We start from the raw sequence: 15,847 nt of genomic DNA on the forward strand, positions 1-15,847 counted from the left end.
ATGGTGCTCTAGTTCACAAAGCAACTTAAAACTTCAGCTATTAGACCAAGTCTGTGGTTCTCTTCCCTGTAGTAAATTTCTTGTAGTTGTGCAGAAAAGACTGCCTTCCAAGCTCTTCAGCTTCACTAAACTTCTCTGCTACCTCATTTAAAAAAAAAAAAGAAAAAGAAGGTAATGCTTATTGCTCTTCTGAGGCTTTTGAGGCTTGCCTTTTGCTGTGCAATTTTACCCGTCCGAAGGGCAATCTTTAAGGTTTCTGTCCATCTGCTCCTGTACAAATACCACTCCGATTCTCCTTAGAGCAGAGGTCAGCCCTAGCATGAGTTTTCCATTAATGTGGTTGAGCAAAGGGCAAACAAACTGACAAATGGCTTGAAGATGGACTAAATGCAAACTGCTTCTTAGTGACAAGATGTCTGTAATTACACCACTGGAACTCAAGGCTAACCTGACTAAAATGCGTAGTGTAAGGTCCTTCAGCAGCTAGTAAGTGAGGCAGTAAGAAAGCGTGTGTGTGAAAAAAGGTAATTGAACTGCAGTGTTTGCATAAACTACGCATGTGTAGCAGTCATTGCAATTACATCCCACTATTCCTTAAGCTACAAGGCATTGCTGTGGGCTGCGTGTGGTTTTTTGGGGGGAGCCTGTATGGCAGTCATCTTCAGACCTCACTCTTGCTTCAGTACTTTTGCCTCTTTTTCATGCACACATAACACAATAACATTGAATGCATGTTACTTTTCCTCTGCAGCTTATTGCAGTCCCTGTGGAAAAGCCTTTAAAAAAATCTTGCTACAAGTGTGTAGGGTACTGAACCTGGTGATGCTCAAGCAAGTGGTGTAAGAACCATCCTGCAGGCTGGTTTCAAACTTGTGCTTGTTTTTGTAAATATTTGTTTAGCTCTGAGGGGAGGCATTAAAACTGAGTCAAAAATGCACGAAATGTTCTGGGCTGGAGGCTTTCCAAGTGTGGGTAAGCCAAATGCCTCTGCTTAGCAGCAAACTCTGCACATTCTCCTTGGATTTGCATCTCTAAACTTGTGCTTCTGTGTTCAGTGTGTTGCTATTCGAGTTAAAAACAGTGCAGTTCTCAGCAGTCTGGAAAAGAGTCTTGAAGCATTGGCATCCTCCTGTGCTCTTTGACAGCAGCAAGCCAGATACTGGTGTGAGGCAACAAAAAGGCTTGTCATGAAAGCCCAGTCAATGAATGAACTCGGAAAGCTCAGGACTTACGCCACTTCCTGGATTTATGCCTCTAATTGAGGTTACAAATTAACAGGTTTATGGAACACATGTAATTCACAACTAAACAGAAGAAAGCAGTTAGAGCTGCCACAAATATTTGCTGATATAGCACAGTTAAGCTGAAAACTGTTCAACTCATGGATGTTGGTGTAGCTGAATAAGTAATGCCAACCCTGTGTAAGTACAGGAAACCTGTCTTCAGACTCCTTTATCAAGGACACAAATGAAATGAAAGATTAATCTGGTTTGTGAGTTGTCTTGTTGTCTTAAAAAGTAATTGGCATGATTGTCTCTGATTTTTATTCTAAATCTTATCTCCCAGGTAAAATTTCAATACCTAATTTTTGTGGTTTTAGTTTCAGGGCCTGCCTTAGACTGTAGTAATGCTGAGTTTCCTTGGATCTGTTTTAGTAACAAGCCATTATTTCACTACAGAATAAGTTTCTTTTCTTGCCTTTCTGTAGGGGTGGGCTAACAGCACAGTTGCACTTGCTGTGCAGCCAGAGTGAAGCTGGCTAGTCTTGTCTTGTTATTGTGTATTAAAAGCTCGAACAAGTTGAGTATTTGTGGGTTTAGGCTGACTGCCACACAGTTCTAGAGTGGAAAAAAGCAAGTCTTATACACATGCATTCTCTGCATTTGAACTTAAATTGCATGAGTGAATGGGTTTGGAAAGTGAAATCTTGAGGCTCAAGTGACATGTCGGATGCTATTGCAGTCTGCCGTATACCAATACCAACTTCAGATTACTTTGCCTCGATGCTACATTCAGGGAAACTTCTCCAGGTCTGGCCATTATCTTAGCAATTGCTCCAACGCCAGAGGTCTCTGACTGACATTGTGCTAAAATCCGGGTTTGTGCCCTGAGGCTGTTGGTTTGAAGCAGTTGGAGCAACAGTGACTCATGAGCTTACTGATGTCAGAGCAGCTCCAGTCCAGTATGGGACCTTTCATACAAAGCTTCAACCTGGAGTGAGCTTTCAAAGAAGTTCCACAAATCCCTCAATTAGGGTTTTTTTCAGGAAACGGACAATCTTGACTGCACCAGTACCAACATTGCTACTTGAATTGATCTTAACTTGTAAATGGTCTCCTTTTCTTGATGGGTGTTAACATACCACTAAGGCTTTTCCACTTCTCTGCCATGAGTAAGTACCTGTTTGAGAGGAGTTGTTTTAATTGTTGGTCTCAATTCCAGGTGGATAAACTGGATGCCTCAGAGTCTTTGAGAAAGGAAGAGGAGCAAGCTACGGAAACACAACCTATCGTTTATGGTAATGCTTTAGCTCATGTGTTGTCAGTAACACATTCTGCTTTTAAATCAGTGCTTCTCTAGACGGGGTTTTTTCCAAGGAAGTCCTTGGAAACGGGAACATTCTTCATGTGAAATCAAGTCTCAGGGGAACATGTTCCAAAATACTAGATAAAGTACAGTGCTAATGCTGCTGCTAAGATTGGGTATGGACTGCAGGATTTAAGATTGTCCTAGCTCATACTGGGGAGTTACTGTTAAATACAGAAACGTCTCCCGGGAAGGTGCAGGAATTCTGCTGACTGAACTCTCGGTGCCGAGGAATAAAGATGACACTGTTCTGTCTTCCAGGTCAGCCACAGCTAATGTTGACAGCAGGACCCAGTGTGGCAGTTCCTCCACAAGCACCTTTTGGCTATGGCTACACTGCACCCCCGTACGGGCAACCGCAGCCTGGCTTTGGGTACAGCATGTAAGATGCAGCACAAGTCAGTTTGGAGCTAGCATATTTTCTTACTGAAACTCCACCGTCCCTCCCCGCTTTAATTCATAACAGGGAAAAGCAAGAGTTCTGCCTCGTGTTCTTGTAACCTTTCATGAAGGACTGTTTTTTCTAGCGCAAACTATTTGAATCACTTATGTTAAATCTTTTTCACATTCCATGTCATTTAGACTTTACTTTAAAAGGGGAATAGTTTAAACGACTTTGTTCAAGTGGGCTTTTGCAGGACTGCTTATTACCATTAAGTCTATTGTGAAGATTCTGATTTGCACTCTATAGTGTTACACTCTAATATTGAATCTTAAGTTCATTGTATGTGAGCAGCTTACGGTATGTACTGTCTATTCTAAACGCATTTAAGTCTCACTGTATATTCGGAGAAAGCTAAAGCGAAGATACTTGTATTTGACCTTGCAAGACTGCTGACAAGAGACAACACTAATCAGCATATCCTACCTTGGTTGGATTGCATAGCTCTAAAAGAATTTAAAATGCGTACAGACAACCTTGCCTGACTTAAAATGAGTAAAAGTTAACCTATGCAGGTTTTTCCAGTTATGCATATAGAAAATGCTAGTGTCTTTTTGCTCACTCCATATGTAACAGATGACCTTACGTTGTGCTGTATCCTGTGCTTTTGTGGGACATTCCATTCAGGAACAGAGCACCATGATTCCAATCTGTGTATTTACTAACCCTGCCCTGAGGTTTGTGTATGTTGGATATTGTGGTGTTTTAGATCACTGTTTTGAGTGTACAGAAGAGAGAATTCAAGCATATTGCTGTTCAGTTTTGTTTGTGCAATTTGAAATTACTCAATTTAAAAATAAATTACTGGACTGTGGACATGCTGCACAGTGGTAGCTTCACTTTACTGTCTTCGAAAAGGACCTTTGAACTCGAGCCAAGTATTACAGTGCTAGTAGTGTGGGGCACGCAGGCGCGTGCATTCGAGGGTATGAGGGGCTGTTAGAAGAGCAGCAACAGAGACCATTAGTGGGGTCTTGCACTGAGGGGGCAATACAAGAAAATATGTAACGCTTTTTCTATAGAAAGATTATGCCAGAGAGAAGAAAATAGCACTTTGCAATAGTTGGCTGCACTGTGGTCAACTACAGCGTATTTGAGCAGATGATACATTAGGATTGTAGTAGGGTGTGTCAGTTAAATTGAGATCATGTTCTAGGTATGTAAGTTGCCTTAAATATATTTAGCTTCAAATAAAATTGACTTAAATGTTTCTCTATGAATACTGTCATATTTGAGTGGAATGAGTATTACTACACTGGCCCTACTTGTGATAGCTGTAGAGGCTCCTGTCTTGTACCCAGGAGTCGTCCTCAGTGTCAGGTTCCAGCCCTGAGGCTGACTCCCCTTCCCGCCTGCTCCTCTGCCTCCGCAGCTGCGGGGTGTGAGCCGAGCGCCTGTGGAATGGGGGGTGTGGGCATATAGTGGGGCTTAACCTGCCCCAGGCTCGAGGTCTTTGATCAAGAGCGGGGTGGAGCAAGTGTCTGCAGTGAGTAGTGTCAGTCTTTGCAAAGTATTATGCTTAAGAGGTACAGTATAAAAACTCCCCCATTCTCTGTTTATTACACTTGCTTATGCTTTCATTTCAGCCCCTCTGACATTCCCAGTGAGTCTGTCAGTCTGACTGATGGAGACAAATCCTTCTGTTCTCTTACACCATATTTCATAGGTATTGAACGAGAAGCCAGGGCTGAGACTGGGGAAGGCGTGTGCTCAGTGGTGGCGCTCTCACAGGAACGGACTTGCAGGAAGTCTGTCTGATCAGAAGTGCAGCGTTTTACAGTGTTAGAGCTACAGTGGAGCCACAAGGATGGAATTCACAGTACCACCGGTAACTGAGCGCTTCCTTAAACCCGAGACCTGTTAATCCCTCGTAAAACAGGCTTTAAGTTAGTCCCTGTGGGACAAGCTGTTTGTATGTGGGGTAACATCCTGAACCTTGGCCAAACCGGGCCTGCTTGCGGATTCCTGCAAGTGCAGTAGCTACGCCGGCACCTCCACAAACGCACGTGGCTCACGGCCGCTCACCACAACTGTTACTGGCTCCCAGGGTCTGGGTTGCAAAGCCTCTTTAACGTGGTCAGTCCCACACCAGTTACAAGCTCTTGCATCAGTTACTCAGAAGCAGTTTGTGCAGGAAGTTGGCTACAGCTACCCCCAGCACTATGGGGCAATTTTTAACTGCTTCAGCAGCTAATCTTTTCTGAATTAAAGAATGTATCTCTTAAAAAAAACACCTCTTGTAAGGCAGAGAGGGGGAACCTATATTTTTAACACATGGGACAAATTCACTTAAATGCTATTAATGCTTCTGTTCAGCCCGTAAACCAAAGAGCAAAATCCTCAATTAATTGCACAAGTCTTAAATAAAGACACTGGGTTCATTCTTATGCGTAGCAACATTCTGCCAGCTCTACTTTCCTCAACTCCACCTAGCCCAGCATTTTCTTTCCCACTTTAGAACGCACTACAGAAGCTACAGGAAGTCGTGAAAAATGTTAATATTAAACTTTGCAAATTTACATCTTTTACAAAATCTGGTTACTTTATTTATACTAAGAGAAAATCCCCAAACTTGGGTTTTAATCCCTTCAGTAGTGCCATACACCAATGCATTCAGCTTTCTTTGGTCCCTGGTTTAGAAGAGTTTCAGGTGACCGGAAACTTTATCTATGACATCAGCTGGTCCTGGTCCGATACCAAGGACCGTCTGGGAGCCTGGAGCTATCTGAGTACGACCCGCGTCTTGGATTAAGCTCACAGTCAGTCCGAGGTGTTTAGCATCAGCCAGGAGTTGGATCAGAGTCTCTTCATCAGGAGCTTTGAGGACCACTTTAGGTTGGCCACAGTACTCCCACTGTTTCAGGAGTTCAGGATTTCTTCTCTGAACTTGCTTGTAGGCGGAAACAGCAGCGTGGGAACACTGTGCTGCTACTTTACCCTTTCCCATCTTCAAATCATTGCGGACAATCAGCACCATCTTGAACTCCCCAGACTCTCCCATGATGTTTGTTTCGCTCCCCAGGTTGTTCGCAGGCGCCGTCATTCCGGCTCTGGGCTGCCTCCAGAGTCTCCCGTGAATGCCCCATCCCAGGCACACTCCGCACGCGACTCCAGCAATGACACTGAGGAGCCCGGGTTTAGAGAGATAATCCATGATGGATTTTGAAGACTCCCTATGGAAGGCGGGGGGAAAGACATATTTATTTAAGCGTTTTTCAGCTTGTGAGAGTGCACCTGGTTATTTGGAGACAACATTTGTTAAAAAACTCCCTATTCCATCATTGGGGGGGGCTGTTCAGAGACCCCTTTCTCGGTGTACGGTCTGCTTTCCCAGCGACAGCTTTCTAATTGCCAACACGTCACCGGTGACAGTGCACAACCTACACTCCTTGATGGCCTTCAACTCGGGAAGCAGAACTAAGAAAAAATTCGCGAATTATGTGAAAGTTATACCTAAAAATGGTGAGAAAAATGGTAAAAGGAGGGGGGGGGGGGGGGGGGGCGCGGTTTAAGCCAATACCCAAAATCCACTTGAAGGCAACTTTCCGGGAGGGGAGTGAGGGGCGGGGCCGAGCCGCCTCCAGCACCACCGAAGGCTGCGGCAGCCACGGCACCGCCAGACCCCGCGCACCGGCCACCCCCGGCGGAAGCGACTGCACCGGGCGGGCCAGCACCGGGTACGTCTGGACCCGATGGAAGAAGGAGAGCAGAACCCGAGGGCGCAACGAACCGGGCCGGGCCCCGGGGCACCGCCGGGGCGGGGTGGCCCGTGTCGCCGCGGCCCTCGGGGAGGGACCGGCGGCCGTGAGGGGCGGCCCTGCCCCCGCTTACCTGCCGCGCGCCCACCAGGCCGCTGCCGCCTCGCCGTCGCCCGGAGGTGACGCCACTAGAGCGCGCCGGGCTGACCGCGGCCCCGGGGAGGGTGGGAGGGGCAAGGAGTGCGTCGCGCGGGAAGTGACGTCAGCAGGTAGGCGGGAAAGGGGGCGGAGTAAACTCCGCCCCAACTTCCGGGTTGGCCCGGGCCCAGCGGCAGCCACCGGCGCGGAGCGCGGTGAGTGCAGCGCTGCGGGCCGGGCCGGGGGTTTGGCCGCCGCGGGGCCTTCCCTGGCGGGCGGGGATCTGCTTCGCCGTCCCCTCAGCGGCACCTGCCCGCCTTCCCCCATCCCGCCCCCTCAGCACCCACCTCGCGTCGTTCCCCTCGTGGCCGGCCCGGCCCAGGGTCGCGCCCCGCTCTCCCGCCTCCGTGGTGGCAGCGCACGGATGGGCCGCGCTGGTGGGGAGCAGCGAGGCGGGAGGTCTGGCCCCGGGGCGGCGGGGGGAGGCTTTCGGAGTGTCGGCGGCGTCCCGGGGCACCGCGACCCAGCGACGGCCCACGCGGTGTTTGTGCAAACCCAGGGCTGGGAGGGATGGCGGGAGAGGCCCAGTCTGGGCGGGAGAGCTGGTGGGTTGGGGGAGCTGCGTGTGCGATAACGGGGAGGCGACCGCAGGCTGGACGTTGCGAGGGTGAAGGAGGTCGGGAGGGGAAGGAGCCGGCCCCAAGGCACTGGAAGTGCAGGAGAAAGCTCGTCGCCATCGTTCAAGGCGAGAGCTGTGCTGCTGCTAATTTATCCCCCGTCCCGCTGGAGACTCGCTCTGCTCGGGACGCTTCACATCAGGCAGGACAAAACCCCGGGAACTGTGTGGTGGAATCGCCCTGCTTTGGCCCAAGGGACGATGCCTGATGACACAGTGAGAAATTCATCCTTCTAGCCCCAAAGGGTCAGATACCACCGGTCTTTGTCTGCTTCTCCAGTAGAAGTGTTTTGTGCTTCCCTAGCTGGGTTGTGAACTGCATCCTCTGCATCACGCCGGCTGTCCTTGTTCCTGTGGACTCTTTGTGGCTTGTCTTACAGACTGGGGTGGTTAGGCCCAAATCAATGAAGACTCTTAATGTTTCATTTCTGTTGACTGAGGCTAAGCACCTAGACGTGTTTGGTTTTTAGTTCTCTGGCCAATGACATCTAGTGATCACGGAAAATAATAAAGCAGTAAGATTCCTGTTTTGTTCCAGTTTTGCCTCTTAGATATTTGGCAAGTCATTTGGTGACCTGAGGGAAGGGGCAATAAGTTTGTTTGATAGTGGCTGTTTATCTCTAAAGCGCTGTGAATCCAGGTTATCCACTTTGAACTGCACATATGACACTTCTTCAGGGTTCTTTCTTGTCCTTGTTTTCTCTGCTGTGTGAGGTGGAGCTTACCAACGAGTGGGTATCCTGGTTTACTTTATGTTAATAATATGGGTTGAGCACTTGGAGGTGGGGAGAGTGTGATATTACTCTCTTATGCCTTGGAATATATGTATTTTGTTAGAGCAGTTGCTTTTGGTACTATTTTACTGTTAGGACTTCTGCTTTTCTTAAGGTTATTTCACCCCAGTTCCTGCCAGATAGGTTGATTGGGGGTTCTGATGCTTTATACCATCTTACCTTATGATAGCATACATAAGCTTTTCTTAATGCATTGATTTGCACATTGAAACGGCCTTCATTATGTCAGTCCTCTTTCTTTCAATCCATTATTTCCACAGCGTGGGATGGACTTTTCTTTATTCCTTATTGGTCGTAAGTGACAGTTGTAATGATGGCTTCATCCTATGTTTTCAGATGAGAGTTCGAAAAAACACATTTCCAGTTGTGCAGTGGGAGGTGAGCACTAGATATTAATTTGAGCTAAGCTTCTTGTCCTACTTAGCAGCTGAAATCAATGGTACTTGTAATTTCTGTGGGAGAGGATAGGAGGAGACTTGGTAGCTTTTAAGTGGGTGGTAGCCATGAGGAAGGTGAGTATACTGGAAGCAAGCCTTTTAGCTGGAATGGTTGCACTATTTCCACCTTAAAGCTTCTTTTCTTGTGGTTACCTTTGAATATCTTTTGAATGTCATAACTGTTTCTGAATACGTTTTGTGAATGCCTCTTCTTAGAATGTTCTGTGTAGTTAGTGCATATTTTGTTTCTTAATAAGCTTTGGTTTTAAAACAAAACAAAAAACTATTACTCCTCACGTATAGTAGGAGTAGGCCAGTTTTTCTGGTATAATGGTGATGGGAAAAGTATTATTATCTGCAGGTTAGACCTTTAACTTCTGTTACTTATGGAGAAGCGTGAGCTGGATGGACTTTGCTATTCCATGAGAACAAAGGACATGGCCTCGAAGCTATTGCAACACTAAGCTTTCTGTATTCCTATAGCATGTTGCAACCACAGTCATGGGGCAGGTCCTTGCTGGTTTTGGTGCTGCACTGGCCAGATGGACCCAGGAGGACAGTAAGACGTTATTAGTGAGGCAAGAAGTTGTTCGGTGTATTTCAAACTCGTTGGAAGAATATTTTTCTCTCTTATGAAGCTCAGAATTAGCCTCTGTGATTCACCTTGTATGGGTAGTGTATTGTCACTGAACGGCCAAGGCAGCCATAGTGTAACTGGAATTGGTTCCAGTTAGAGACTGTTAACGTCTATGAAAAGCAGAAGTCATCATCTCGGGGATATGTTTCAGCTTCTGTTTTCTGTGGGGTTTGTTAAGTGCTTCTGTTCATTCCCTTTTCATCTGTGCTGTACCTCTTACAGAAGAAGCACTCTGGATATAACAGCTGGGCAGGTTCAAGCATCTTCTTGTGGGGAAACTGTCTCTCAGCACTTACAAAATAGTATAAAGGCAAAAGTTCCTACCAAATCTGCTCTCTCTACCAGCAGCTGGAGGAGTCAGGTGGCAATTCTTAAGGCTGGGTTTATACTCTTATGTTTTTAACTCTTCATTCTTTCTTAGTCAAATTTTAGCAGGCCTTTTTTGTGCAGGATGTGTTATCTTGGGACAATTCCCATGACTTTTCTTTCCTCTGTGCCTTTTGGTAGCATAGGGAGGCTGACGGTGGAGAACTTGACTGCCACCTTCTGAGCACAGAATGCAGTCAGGGCTGAGACAAACATCCTGGCGGATAGTGTGTGTATGGATTTCGATACAGCCCTCTGGAACTGAGGATGTGAAAGATGCTTTGTCCATTAGTCACCTGAATATTAAGTTGCGGTCTTTTTTCCAATCCTCTGTGGCCCCTCTCTCCAAAGCCTTTCTCTCAGCTCAAATCAGTCTTCCCAAGTCATCAGTTTTGGTGGAAGGGCTGCTTGGGCATACGTGACGCATCCTCCCCAAGAGGTCCGTTGTCGTGGCACTGATCAGTGCTGTGGTAGTACTTGTCACTGAGCCCCTGTTTGAGCGAGGACATGAAGTACGGTGTATTATAATGCTGCCTCGTTCAAAATCTGATTATAGTTGAGTCGGGCACTTGGGAAACTGAAGTTAGCATAGCAGCACAGTGGTAACGCTAAGGAGGTCTGCTGTGATCTCCTCAGGTCACCCGCTCAGCAGCATGTTTCAGCCTCTCTGGTAACCTTGAAGTGGTTTTCTCAGCAGCTGGTTGAGAGCAGAGGAGCCGTCTCATGCTGTAAGCTGTGATCTGCAGCCCCGGCTCGCTGCCTCCTGCCAGCGTAAGGAGCACAGAACTGGTCTGTGATCTGCACTGTGGCATGAGATGCTACACTGATAATGTTCACGTTCCCAGTTATTTCAATTTCCTTGTATTTATATCTTTTTTTTTTTTTGAAGTTTCAGCAAAAGATTGCTACAAAGACCTGAACAATGTGAATTTTGTCTTTCATCTTCCATGCCTTTTCATCTATATATTGTGTAGTGACTCTACTGCTGGATCTACGCAGACAACAATCAATATTCATGTTTCACTTGAGAAAATCCACCCTGGAGAACAGTTTAATATATGTGGTCGTAACAGCAGGGACAGAACTTTTAGTAACCTCAAAAGAAAATGCGTGGCATCCCTGAAACTCATGGTGTAATAATATTAAATCATTCTTTCCTAAAAGATGTCCTAAAGTCTTTTTGGAAAAATGGAAATTTTAACTCTTAAATTATAAGATGACTTTTTTGAAATGGTATTTAGCCAGCAATTGGAAAATAGGTCTGGTGTACAGAGGCATAACCCACAAAATGGAAACCTGTGGTCTTTAACTGAATTACTTTTCCTTTGAGGGATTAAGCTATTTTAGTTAGAAAAACATTTTTAGTATGGGAATAAATGCACTCATATCAAAGTAACCCATTATAGCTAAATCTGTGGAGATTTTCAACGTCTTTCAGACATGTCCTAATTTATTCTAATTGAATGCTTCCCATGAGTGTTAAAGGACTGGAAAAAATCAAGCAGTTACTTTTTCTATTTTCTGTCGTCTTTAGGAAAGTTATTAACCTTCAAGTCAGGGACTGTGTCAGTTTTGTATCACATGATGAACAGTATTATCTTACTCTGTAGGGACAGAAGGTTTGGAAGAGCAGTCGCTTTGGTCTTGAATGTCTACAGACCTGAGGTCGTAGTTGTCTGTTCCACTGGCTACAAATACAGAAGAAGTAGTGAAGAGTGGCATAGCTGTACGGAGCTCAAAGGGTATGTAGTGTTTCACTTCAAGACTAATCTCATCCTTTACCTAAATGTGTTCATGTGCCAGGCGGTCTTTGACTTTTGAGGGAAAGTGCTCACCAAACTGTTACTTTGCCAAGAAACTGTTAACTTACTCCCTGTGTAAATTGTTGCCTATGTAGAGCATTTGATGACAAAAAAAACCGTATCACAGATGTGTAACACTGTCTAGTTTAGTGCTATTACTTATCCACCTGTGAGAGTCTTTTTTTTTTTAATCTTTTGTTCTCTTTATCATAATTGAAAAACAGTGATGTAGATTAAGAAGAAGGAATGGTTATCAGAAAAGTTGAGGGCCAGGAAGCAGGATTGGAGCATTTGGTTTAAAAGGCAAGAAATGACGGAAGACTGAAAATGGGCTGTTGCTAAGGTGGCTGGGAGAAAACATCAGCAAAATGGTCTGAGCTATAGATCTGGTCTTAGCAGCTGTGTAACAAATAACTTCAGAGATGAGAGCCAGGGTTCCAGGATCAATCTAAGTAAGAAGTAGTAAGAATTAGTGATTCAAACAATGTCTGGGAAAACAACGAGATAATTAAAATAGTTTATCAGCTTCCTTGTTGTTCCAGCACATTGGAAAGGAGCATGAGTCCACGTTCTGCTCCTCCAAGTGAGAGTGCAAGCACCCAACTGCCTTGGCTTAAACTGTTTCCTTTTACATAAATGCACCCAACCCTTGGTGCTTCAGCAGCTTCCCCAGAGCTTCAGAGAGAAGAGACTTTTGTCCTTTTCTCTGATTACGGAGTACAGAGATTGCGGTGCCTAATTTCGTTATGTTCTCATGCTCTTGTTTTGCTTTGTCTCACTTACGCTGTGAAGTGCCAGTCACGGCTACCATAAGCCCTTTTTGTTGACCAGTTTACATTTTTGACTAGCAGTCATTGTCTTTTTATACTTAATGTTATGGATTGCACTAAAGCTGAATAGTGTATTGTGGGCTATTTGTTCAGCCCTACAAAGAAGTTGTTGTGCGAGCACAGCTCTAATGAATGATCTAAGCGACCCTGATACAAAACATGTTCAAAGTTGTTTTTCTCACTCTTTTAAATAGTTTATTTTTGTGTTTGCTGGTAACTACTCCATGTATTAGGCAAATTTATTTTTAGATACGGACTCTGTCTTTTTCAGCATCCATAAGAAGTGAAGTTCTGTTTAGCAGATGGAATTTAATTTGAGAATTGGACTCAGTTAATGACTCCATTTTGGGTCAGACTCCCACTCCAGTTAATCTCAATCGGGAGACATGAGTGCAGGACTGGTGATTCTAATAGGCATCAAAGAGAGCAACAGATCAAGAAAGCTGAGCTTTCTGGAGGCACATCCTCCAGTTCCTTATGCTGAGATGCTTTAAGTATAATTAGACTTCGGTAAACCAGGGAGTTTTTTCTGAAACCAGTAAGAGTTTGTTTTCTGAATTGCAGCCTGTTCAGACTTGCAATATGATAGGTATCAAATCTCCTAGTCAACTGTATTTTTAAATACAAGTTTTTGAAGCTTTTCTGCAGAATGATTGAACTTTAAGACCTTCTTAACACATATTCACCCTGCAGAAGTGTGCAAAGGGATTATTCATCTGCTTTGCTGTAAACATTGACTTGTATACTTGAGGTAGTGTTATGCAAAACTAATCCCAGATTAGTGCCTTTCCAAGCAGACAAGGTAAAACTGGCTATGTTAGTTGAGCTTGTGGAAGTTGTAATATGTATGTAGCAATGCACCTGAGATCCCTAGAGATTGATGATTTTTATGTGCCAGTAAGATGTTTAATGGATTACAGTGGAATTCAGTTCATGGCGAGGGAGCGTTGTACACAGCCTAGATTTTAGCATCAAACAGAGAGAACAGTTTGTATCACAGTAATTTAACTTTCTTGAAATGTAATTAAGTTGAGAACAGAGACCAAACCAATTGAGACTTCAATTTTGAAGGCTAGATTTGCACAGGGAAAAAAGATAGATTTCAAAATGAGGAACATGTGGCTTCCACTTAAGTTTTTAAATTTTTTTTTAATGTTTGTTATATTTAAACCAACAAAATGTGACTGAAGTTCCTTAAACCAGAACGTTTTTTTTAGTGTGGCTGTGTGCAGAACAGCTCTGATGGCTTTTGCTTCCTAAGCAGCTTTCTGTGAACGTCAGGCTTTCTAACTGTGCATGCCCAATTTAAATATTTCCCTCTGCAGTTTGAGCTTTGTGTCTGTAAATGTGTGTGTGATATACATATGTGTATCTAAGCTGATATTGTATATGTATAAAAATACATATTTATAGGTATCAAAAATAAGAGCACCCCTAGCAAGTGCAGTCAGTAGAAACAAAACACTCCACCATCTACAGGGACTTACTGTCCTAATGAAATTAAGAGATAGCTAAACATTTGATCCTTGTGTCACCGTAGCAACTGGCCGGTTATCCTCAACTAAGTACTGGTGTAACCCCACTGACTCCCAGAGTGTCAGGCTGCTATAAAACTGATCTGAGGAGAGGAGGGGGTTCACATTTCTCTGGCGTTTGACTAGCAGTTCAGAGCAAACCTTCAATTGCAAGTGACTGCAGAATGATGCTGTAGAGCTCTTACTGCAGCAGGTCAGTCCTCTGTCCTTGGCTGACTGTGGAGCCCTTCAGCATTTTTCAGGAGGAAACTCTTGCAAGGCTGTTTTATTAATTTTCTTGGTGGTTTGGGTATTCTGGGGCCCAAGTTTCAATGAATAAAAACTGTAACATGCAAGAGATTAGTTTCTGCTAGATTGCTTAACTAGACAGATTTCTATTTCTGCGCCTTTCATTGCAGAGAGATGTTGGAGGAAGGACTCCTTGGCGAGACCTTGATGCTTTTGACTATTGGGTTTTAAGTAAAACCCCTTTAATAATCACATTCTAGCTAGTAATTTTATCTGTATTACAAGTAATGCACAAGGCTTGTACCTGTTCAGAAGCACATTTGTCTAAAACTGACTGGTGAAACCCTGGAAATTGAAACAAATACAGTATCTGAAATCTTATAACATTTTATTTTAAAAATTGACAAAATCATTGCAGTCTGAATCAAAGGGGTGATCTCAGTCCTGTTTACCTAACCTGAGTTGCTGCTTGGCTCTTAAGTCTAACATAAATCAAAGGGGAAGTATTTTTTCTGTGAAACTTTAATTTCCTCCACTAGACAGTTTTATATAACGTGTCATTTTAATATTGCACTACTTTTCTTTCCAACAAAAGCAGCATATCAAAAACTGTAAATCATGTTTGCTTACAGGGAGAAATGTAATGCAAATAAGATGCTTTAGCTTTGTGGGACTCTTTCCAAAATAAAATTCCAGAAACTGTTTTAAGATTCAAGAGAGGATTCTTAAAGCAAGGAGTCTGACTGGCTACTTTCTTTGTGTTTGATTGCATAAGAATTGTCAGCTGTTCAGGTTTGGATTTTTAAAGAAGCTCTTGCAACATTCTGTTTATGCTGGCTTCCAATTACTGCACTATTTACTCTCCTGGATAAGGAAAACCACAGCTGTTCTTTTGGGCTTTTTAAGACTGATCTTACTAGAGAGAGGCTAAACCAGCAGGCAGAATGTACACTTTTCAGAAGAGCTTTCCATCAGAGAGCTCTTGTCCATGGAAGAGTTTACCTTTTCTGGTTTAGAGATACTAGACTGTGCAAAACATGAGATGCAGTTCTGTATCTTAGTTACCATATTGAGGGTTATTTTTTTTAGGCCGTGAGGCTTTTGAGGTCTACTTGCATGCTGACTACCTGGAAGCTTAGTGCCAGAATGGATACTTTCTAATGAGAATCAAATCTCAAGCACCTGTCAGGATTGAACTCAGGTTTGTATGAAGCTCTGCTGCTTCTGGAACCCAAACAGTGGGCTGATGAGTAGAAGGGATTATTTAACAACCTTTTGTTCGGTTGTTAGAAGTGAGGGAGTTTTGTCATTTAAGTGAAAAATTTAGATTTATGTAGGTGGAAATGTTTTAATCTTTGTCATTGTGAGAATTGAATCACTTTCTCCTTTTTTAATGGTGTGATGCAGGATAACTGTGGTTTGGAGAGCTGCTGGATGTTTGCCTGTGTCCTTTAACTATGGAGTAAGTGGAGTCTTTATAACCAGAAACGGAGACATTGTGCTTTTTGGTTTTCTTTTGCTATTAGATCCCCATACGTGACTGATCTATGAAATGGCAGAGAATGGAACAGATTGTGACCAGAGACGCATAGGAATGACCAAAGAACAGCACAATGGGAACTTTACAGGTAGGTGGAAAATGACTGAATGTTCTCAGCTGGTCAGCTTGGTGTGTGAA

At 44.1% G+C, this 15,847-nt stretch overlaps 3 protein-coding genes across 8 annotated transcripts in view; 2 read left to right on the forward strand and 1 right to left on the reverse strand.

Annotated features, from left to right (window-relative positions):
- CLTC (clathrin heavy chain) overlaps positions 1-4,238 on the forward strand; it is a 33,426-nt gene extending 29,188 nt beyond the window's left edge. For both annotated transcript variants that reach the window (XM_074890241.1, XM_074890242.1), the window contains 2 exons: positions 2,443-2,518; positions 2,848-4,238. In XM_074890241.1, the coding sequence (XP_074746342.1) occupies positions 2,443-2,518; positions 2,848-2,972 (201 nt within the window). In that variant the 3' untranslated portion in view covers positions 2,973-4,238. The remainder of the gene's footprint in view (positions 1-2,442; positions 2,519-2,847) is intronic.
- Positions 4,239-5,549: 1,311 nt separating this feature from the next.
- On the reverse strand, positions 5,550-6,976 carry PTRH2 (peptidyl-tRNA hydrolase 2). The gene is made up of 2 exons (XM_074890351.1): positions 6,860-6,976; positions 5,550-6,201 (listed from the first exon to the last, which is right to left on the reverse strand). Exon 2 carries the CDS (start codon positions 6,180-6,182, stop codon positions 5,664-5,666), a length of 519 nt encoding a protein of 172 aa, XP_074746452.1. The 5' UTR covers positions 6,183-6,201; positions 6,860-6,976; the 3' UTR covers positions 5,550-5,663.
- A 29-nt stretch (positions 6,977-7,005) lies between these two features.
- Positions 7,006-15,847, forward strand: part of VMP1 (vacuole membrane protein 1) — a 70,594-nt gene continuing 61,752 nt past the window's right edge. For 2 of the 5 annotated variants that reach the window (XM_074890348.1, XM_074890346.1), the window contains exons 1-4: positions 7,006-7,079; positions 11,385-11,516; positions 15,259-15,370; positions 15,696-15,797. Coding sequence is in view for 4 of the 5 variants with exons in the window: in XM_074890346.1 (XP_074746447.1) it covers positions 15,722-15,797 (76 nt within the window). In the remaining variant the exon portion in view is untranslated. Of the gene's footprint in view, positions 7,080-10,928; positions 11,517-15,258; positions 15,371-15,695; positions 15,798-15,847 lie in introns of those variants that run through there. The other 3 variants (XM_074890344.1, XM_074890347.1, XM_074890345.1) reach the window with 3 other exon arrangements.

Source organism: Strix uralensis, chromosome 20 (assembly GCF_047716275.1).
Source record: "Strix uralensis isolate ZFMK-TIS-50842 chromosome 20, bStrUra1, whole genome shotgun sequence".
Lineage (NCBI taxonomy): Eukaryota > Metazoa > Chordata > Aves > Strigiformes > Strigidae > Strix > Strix uralensis.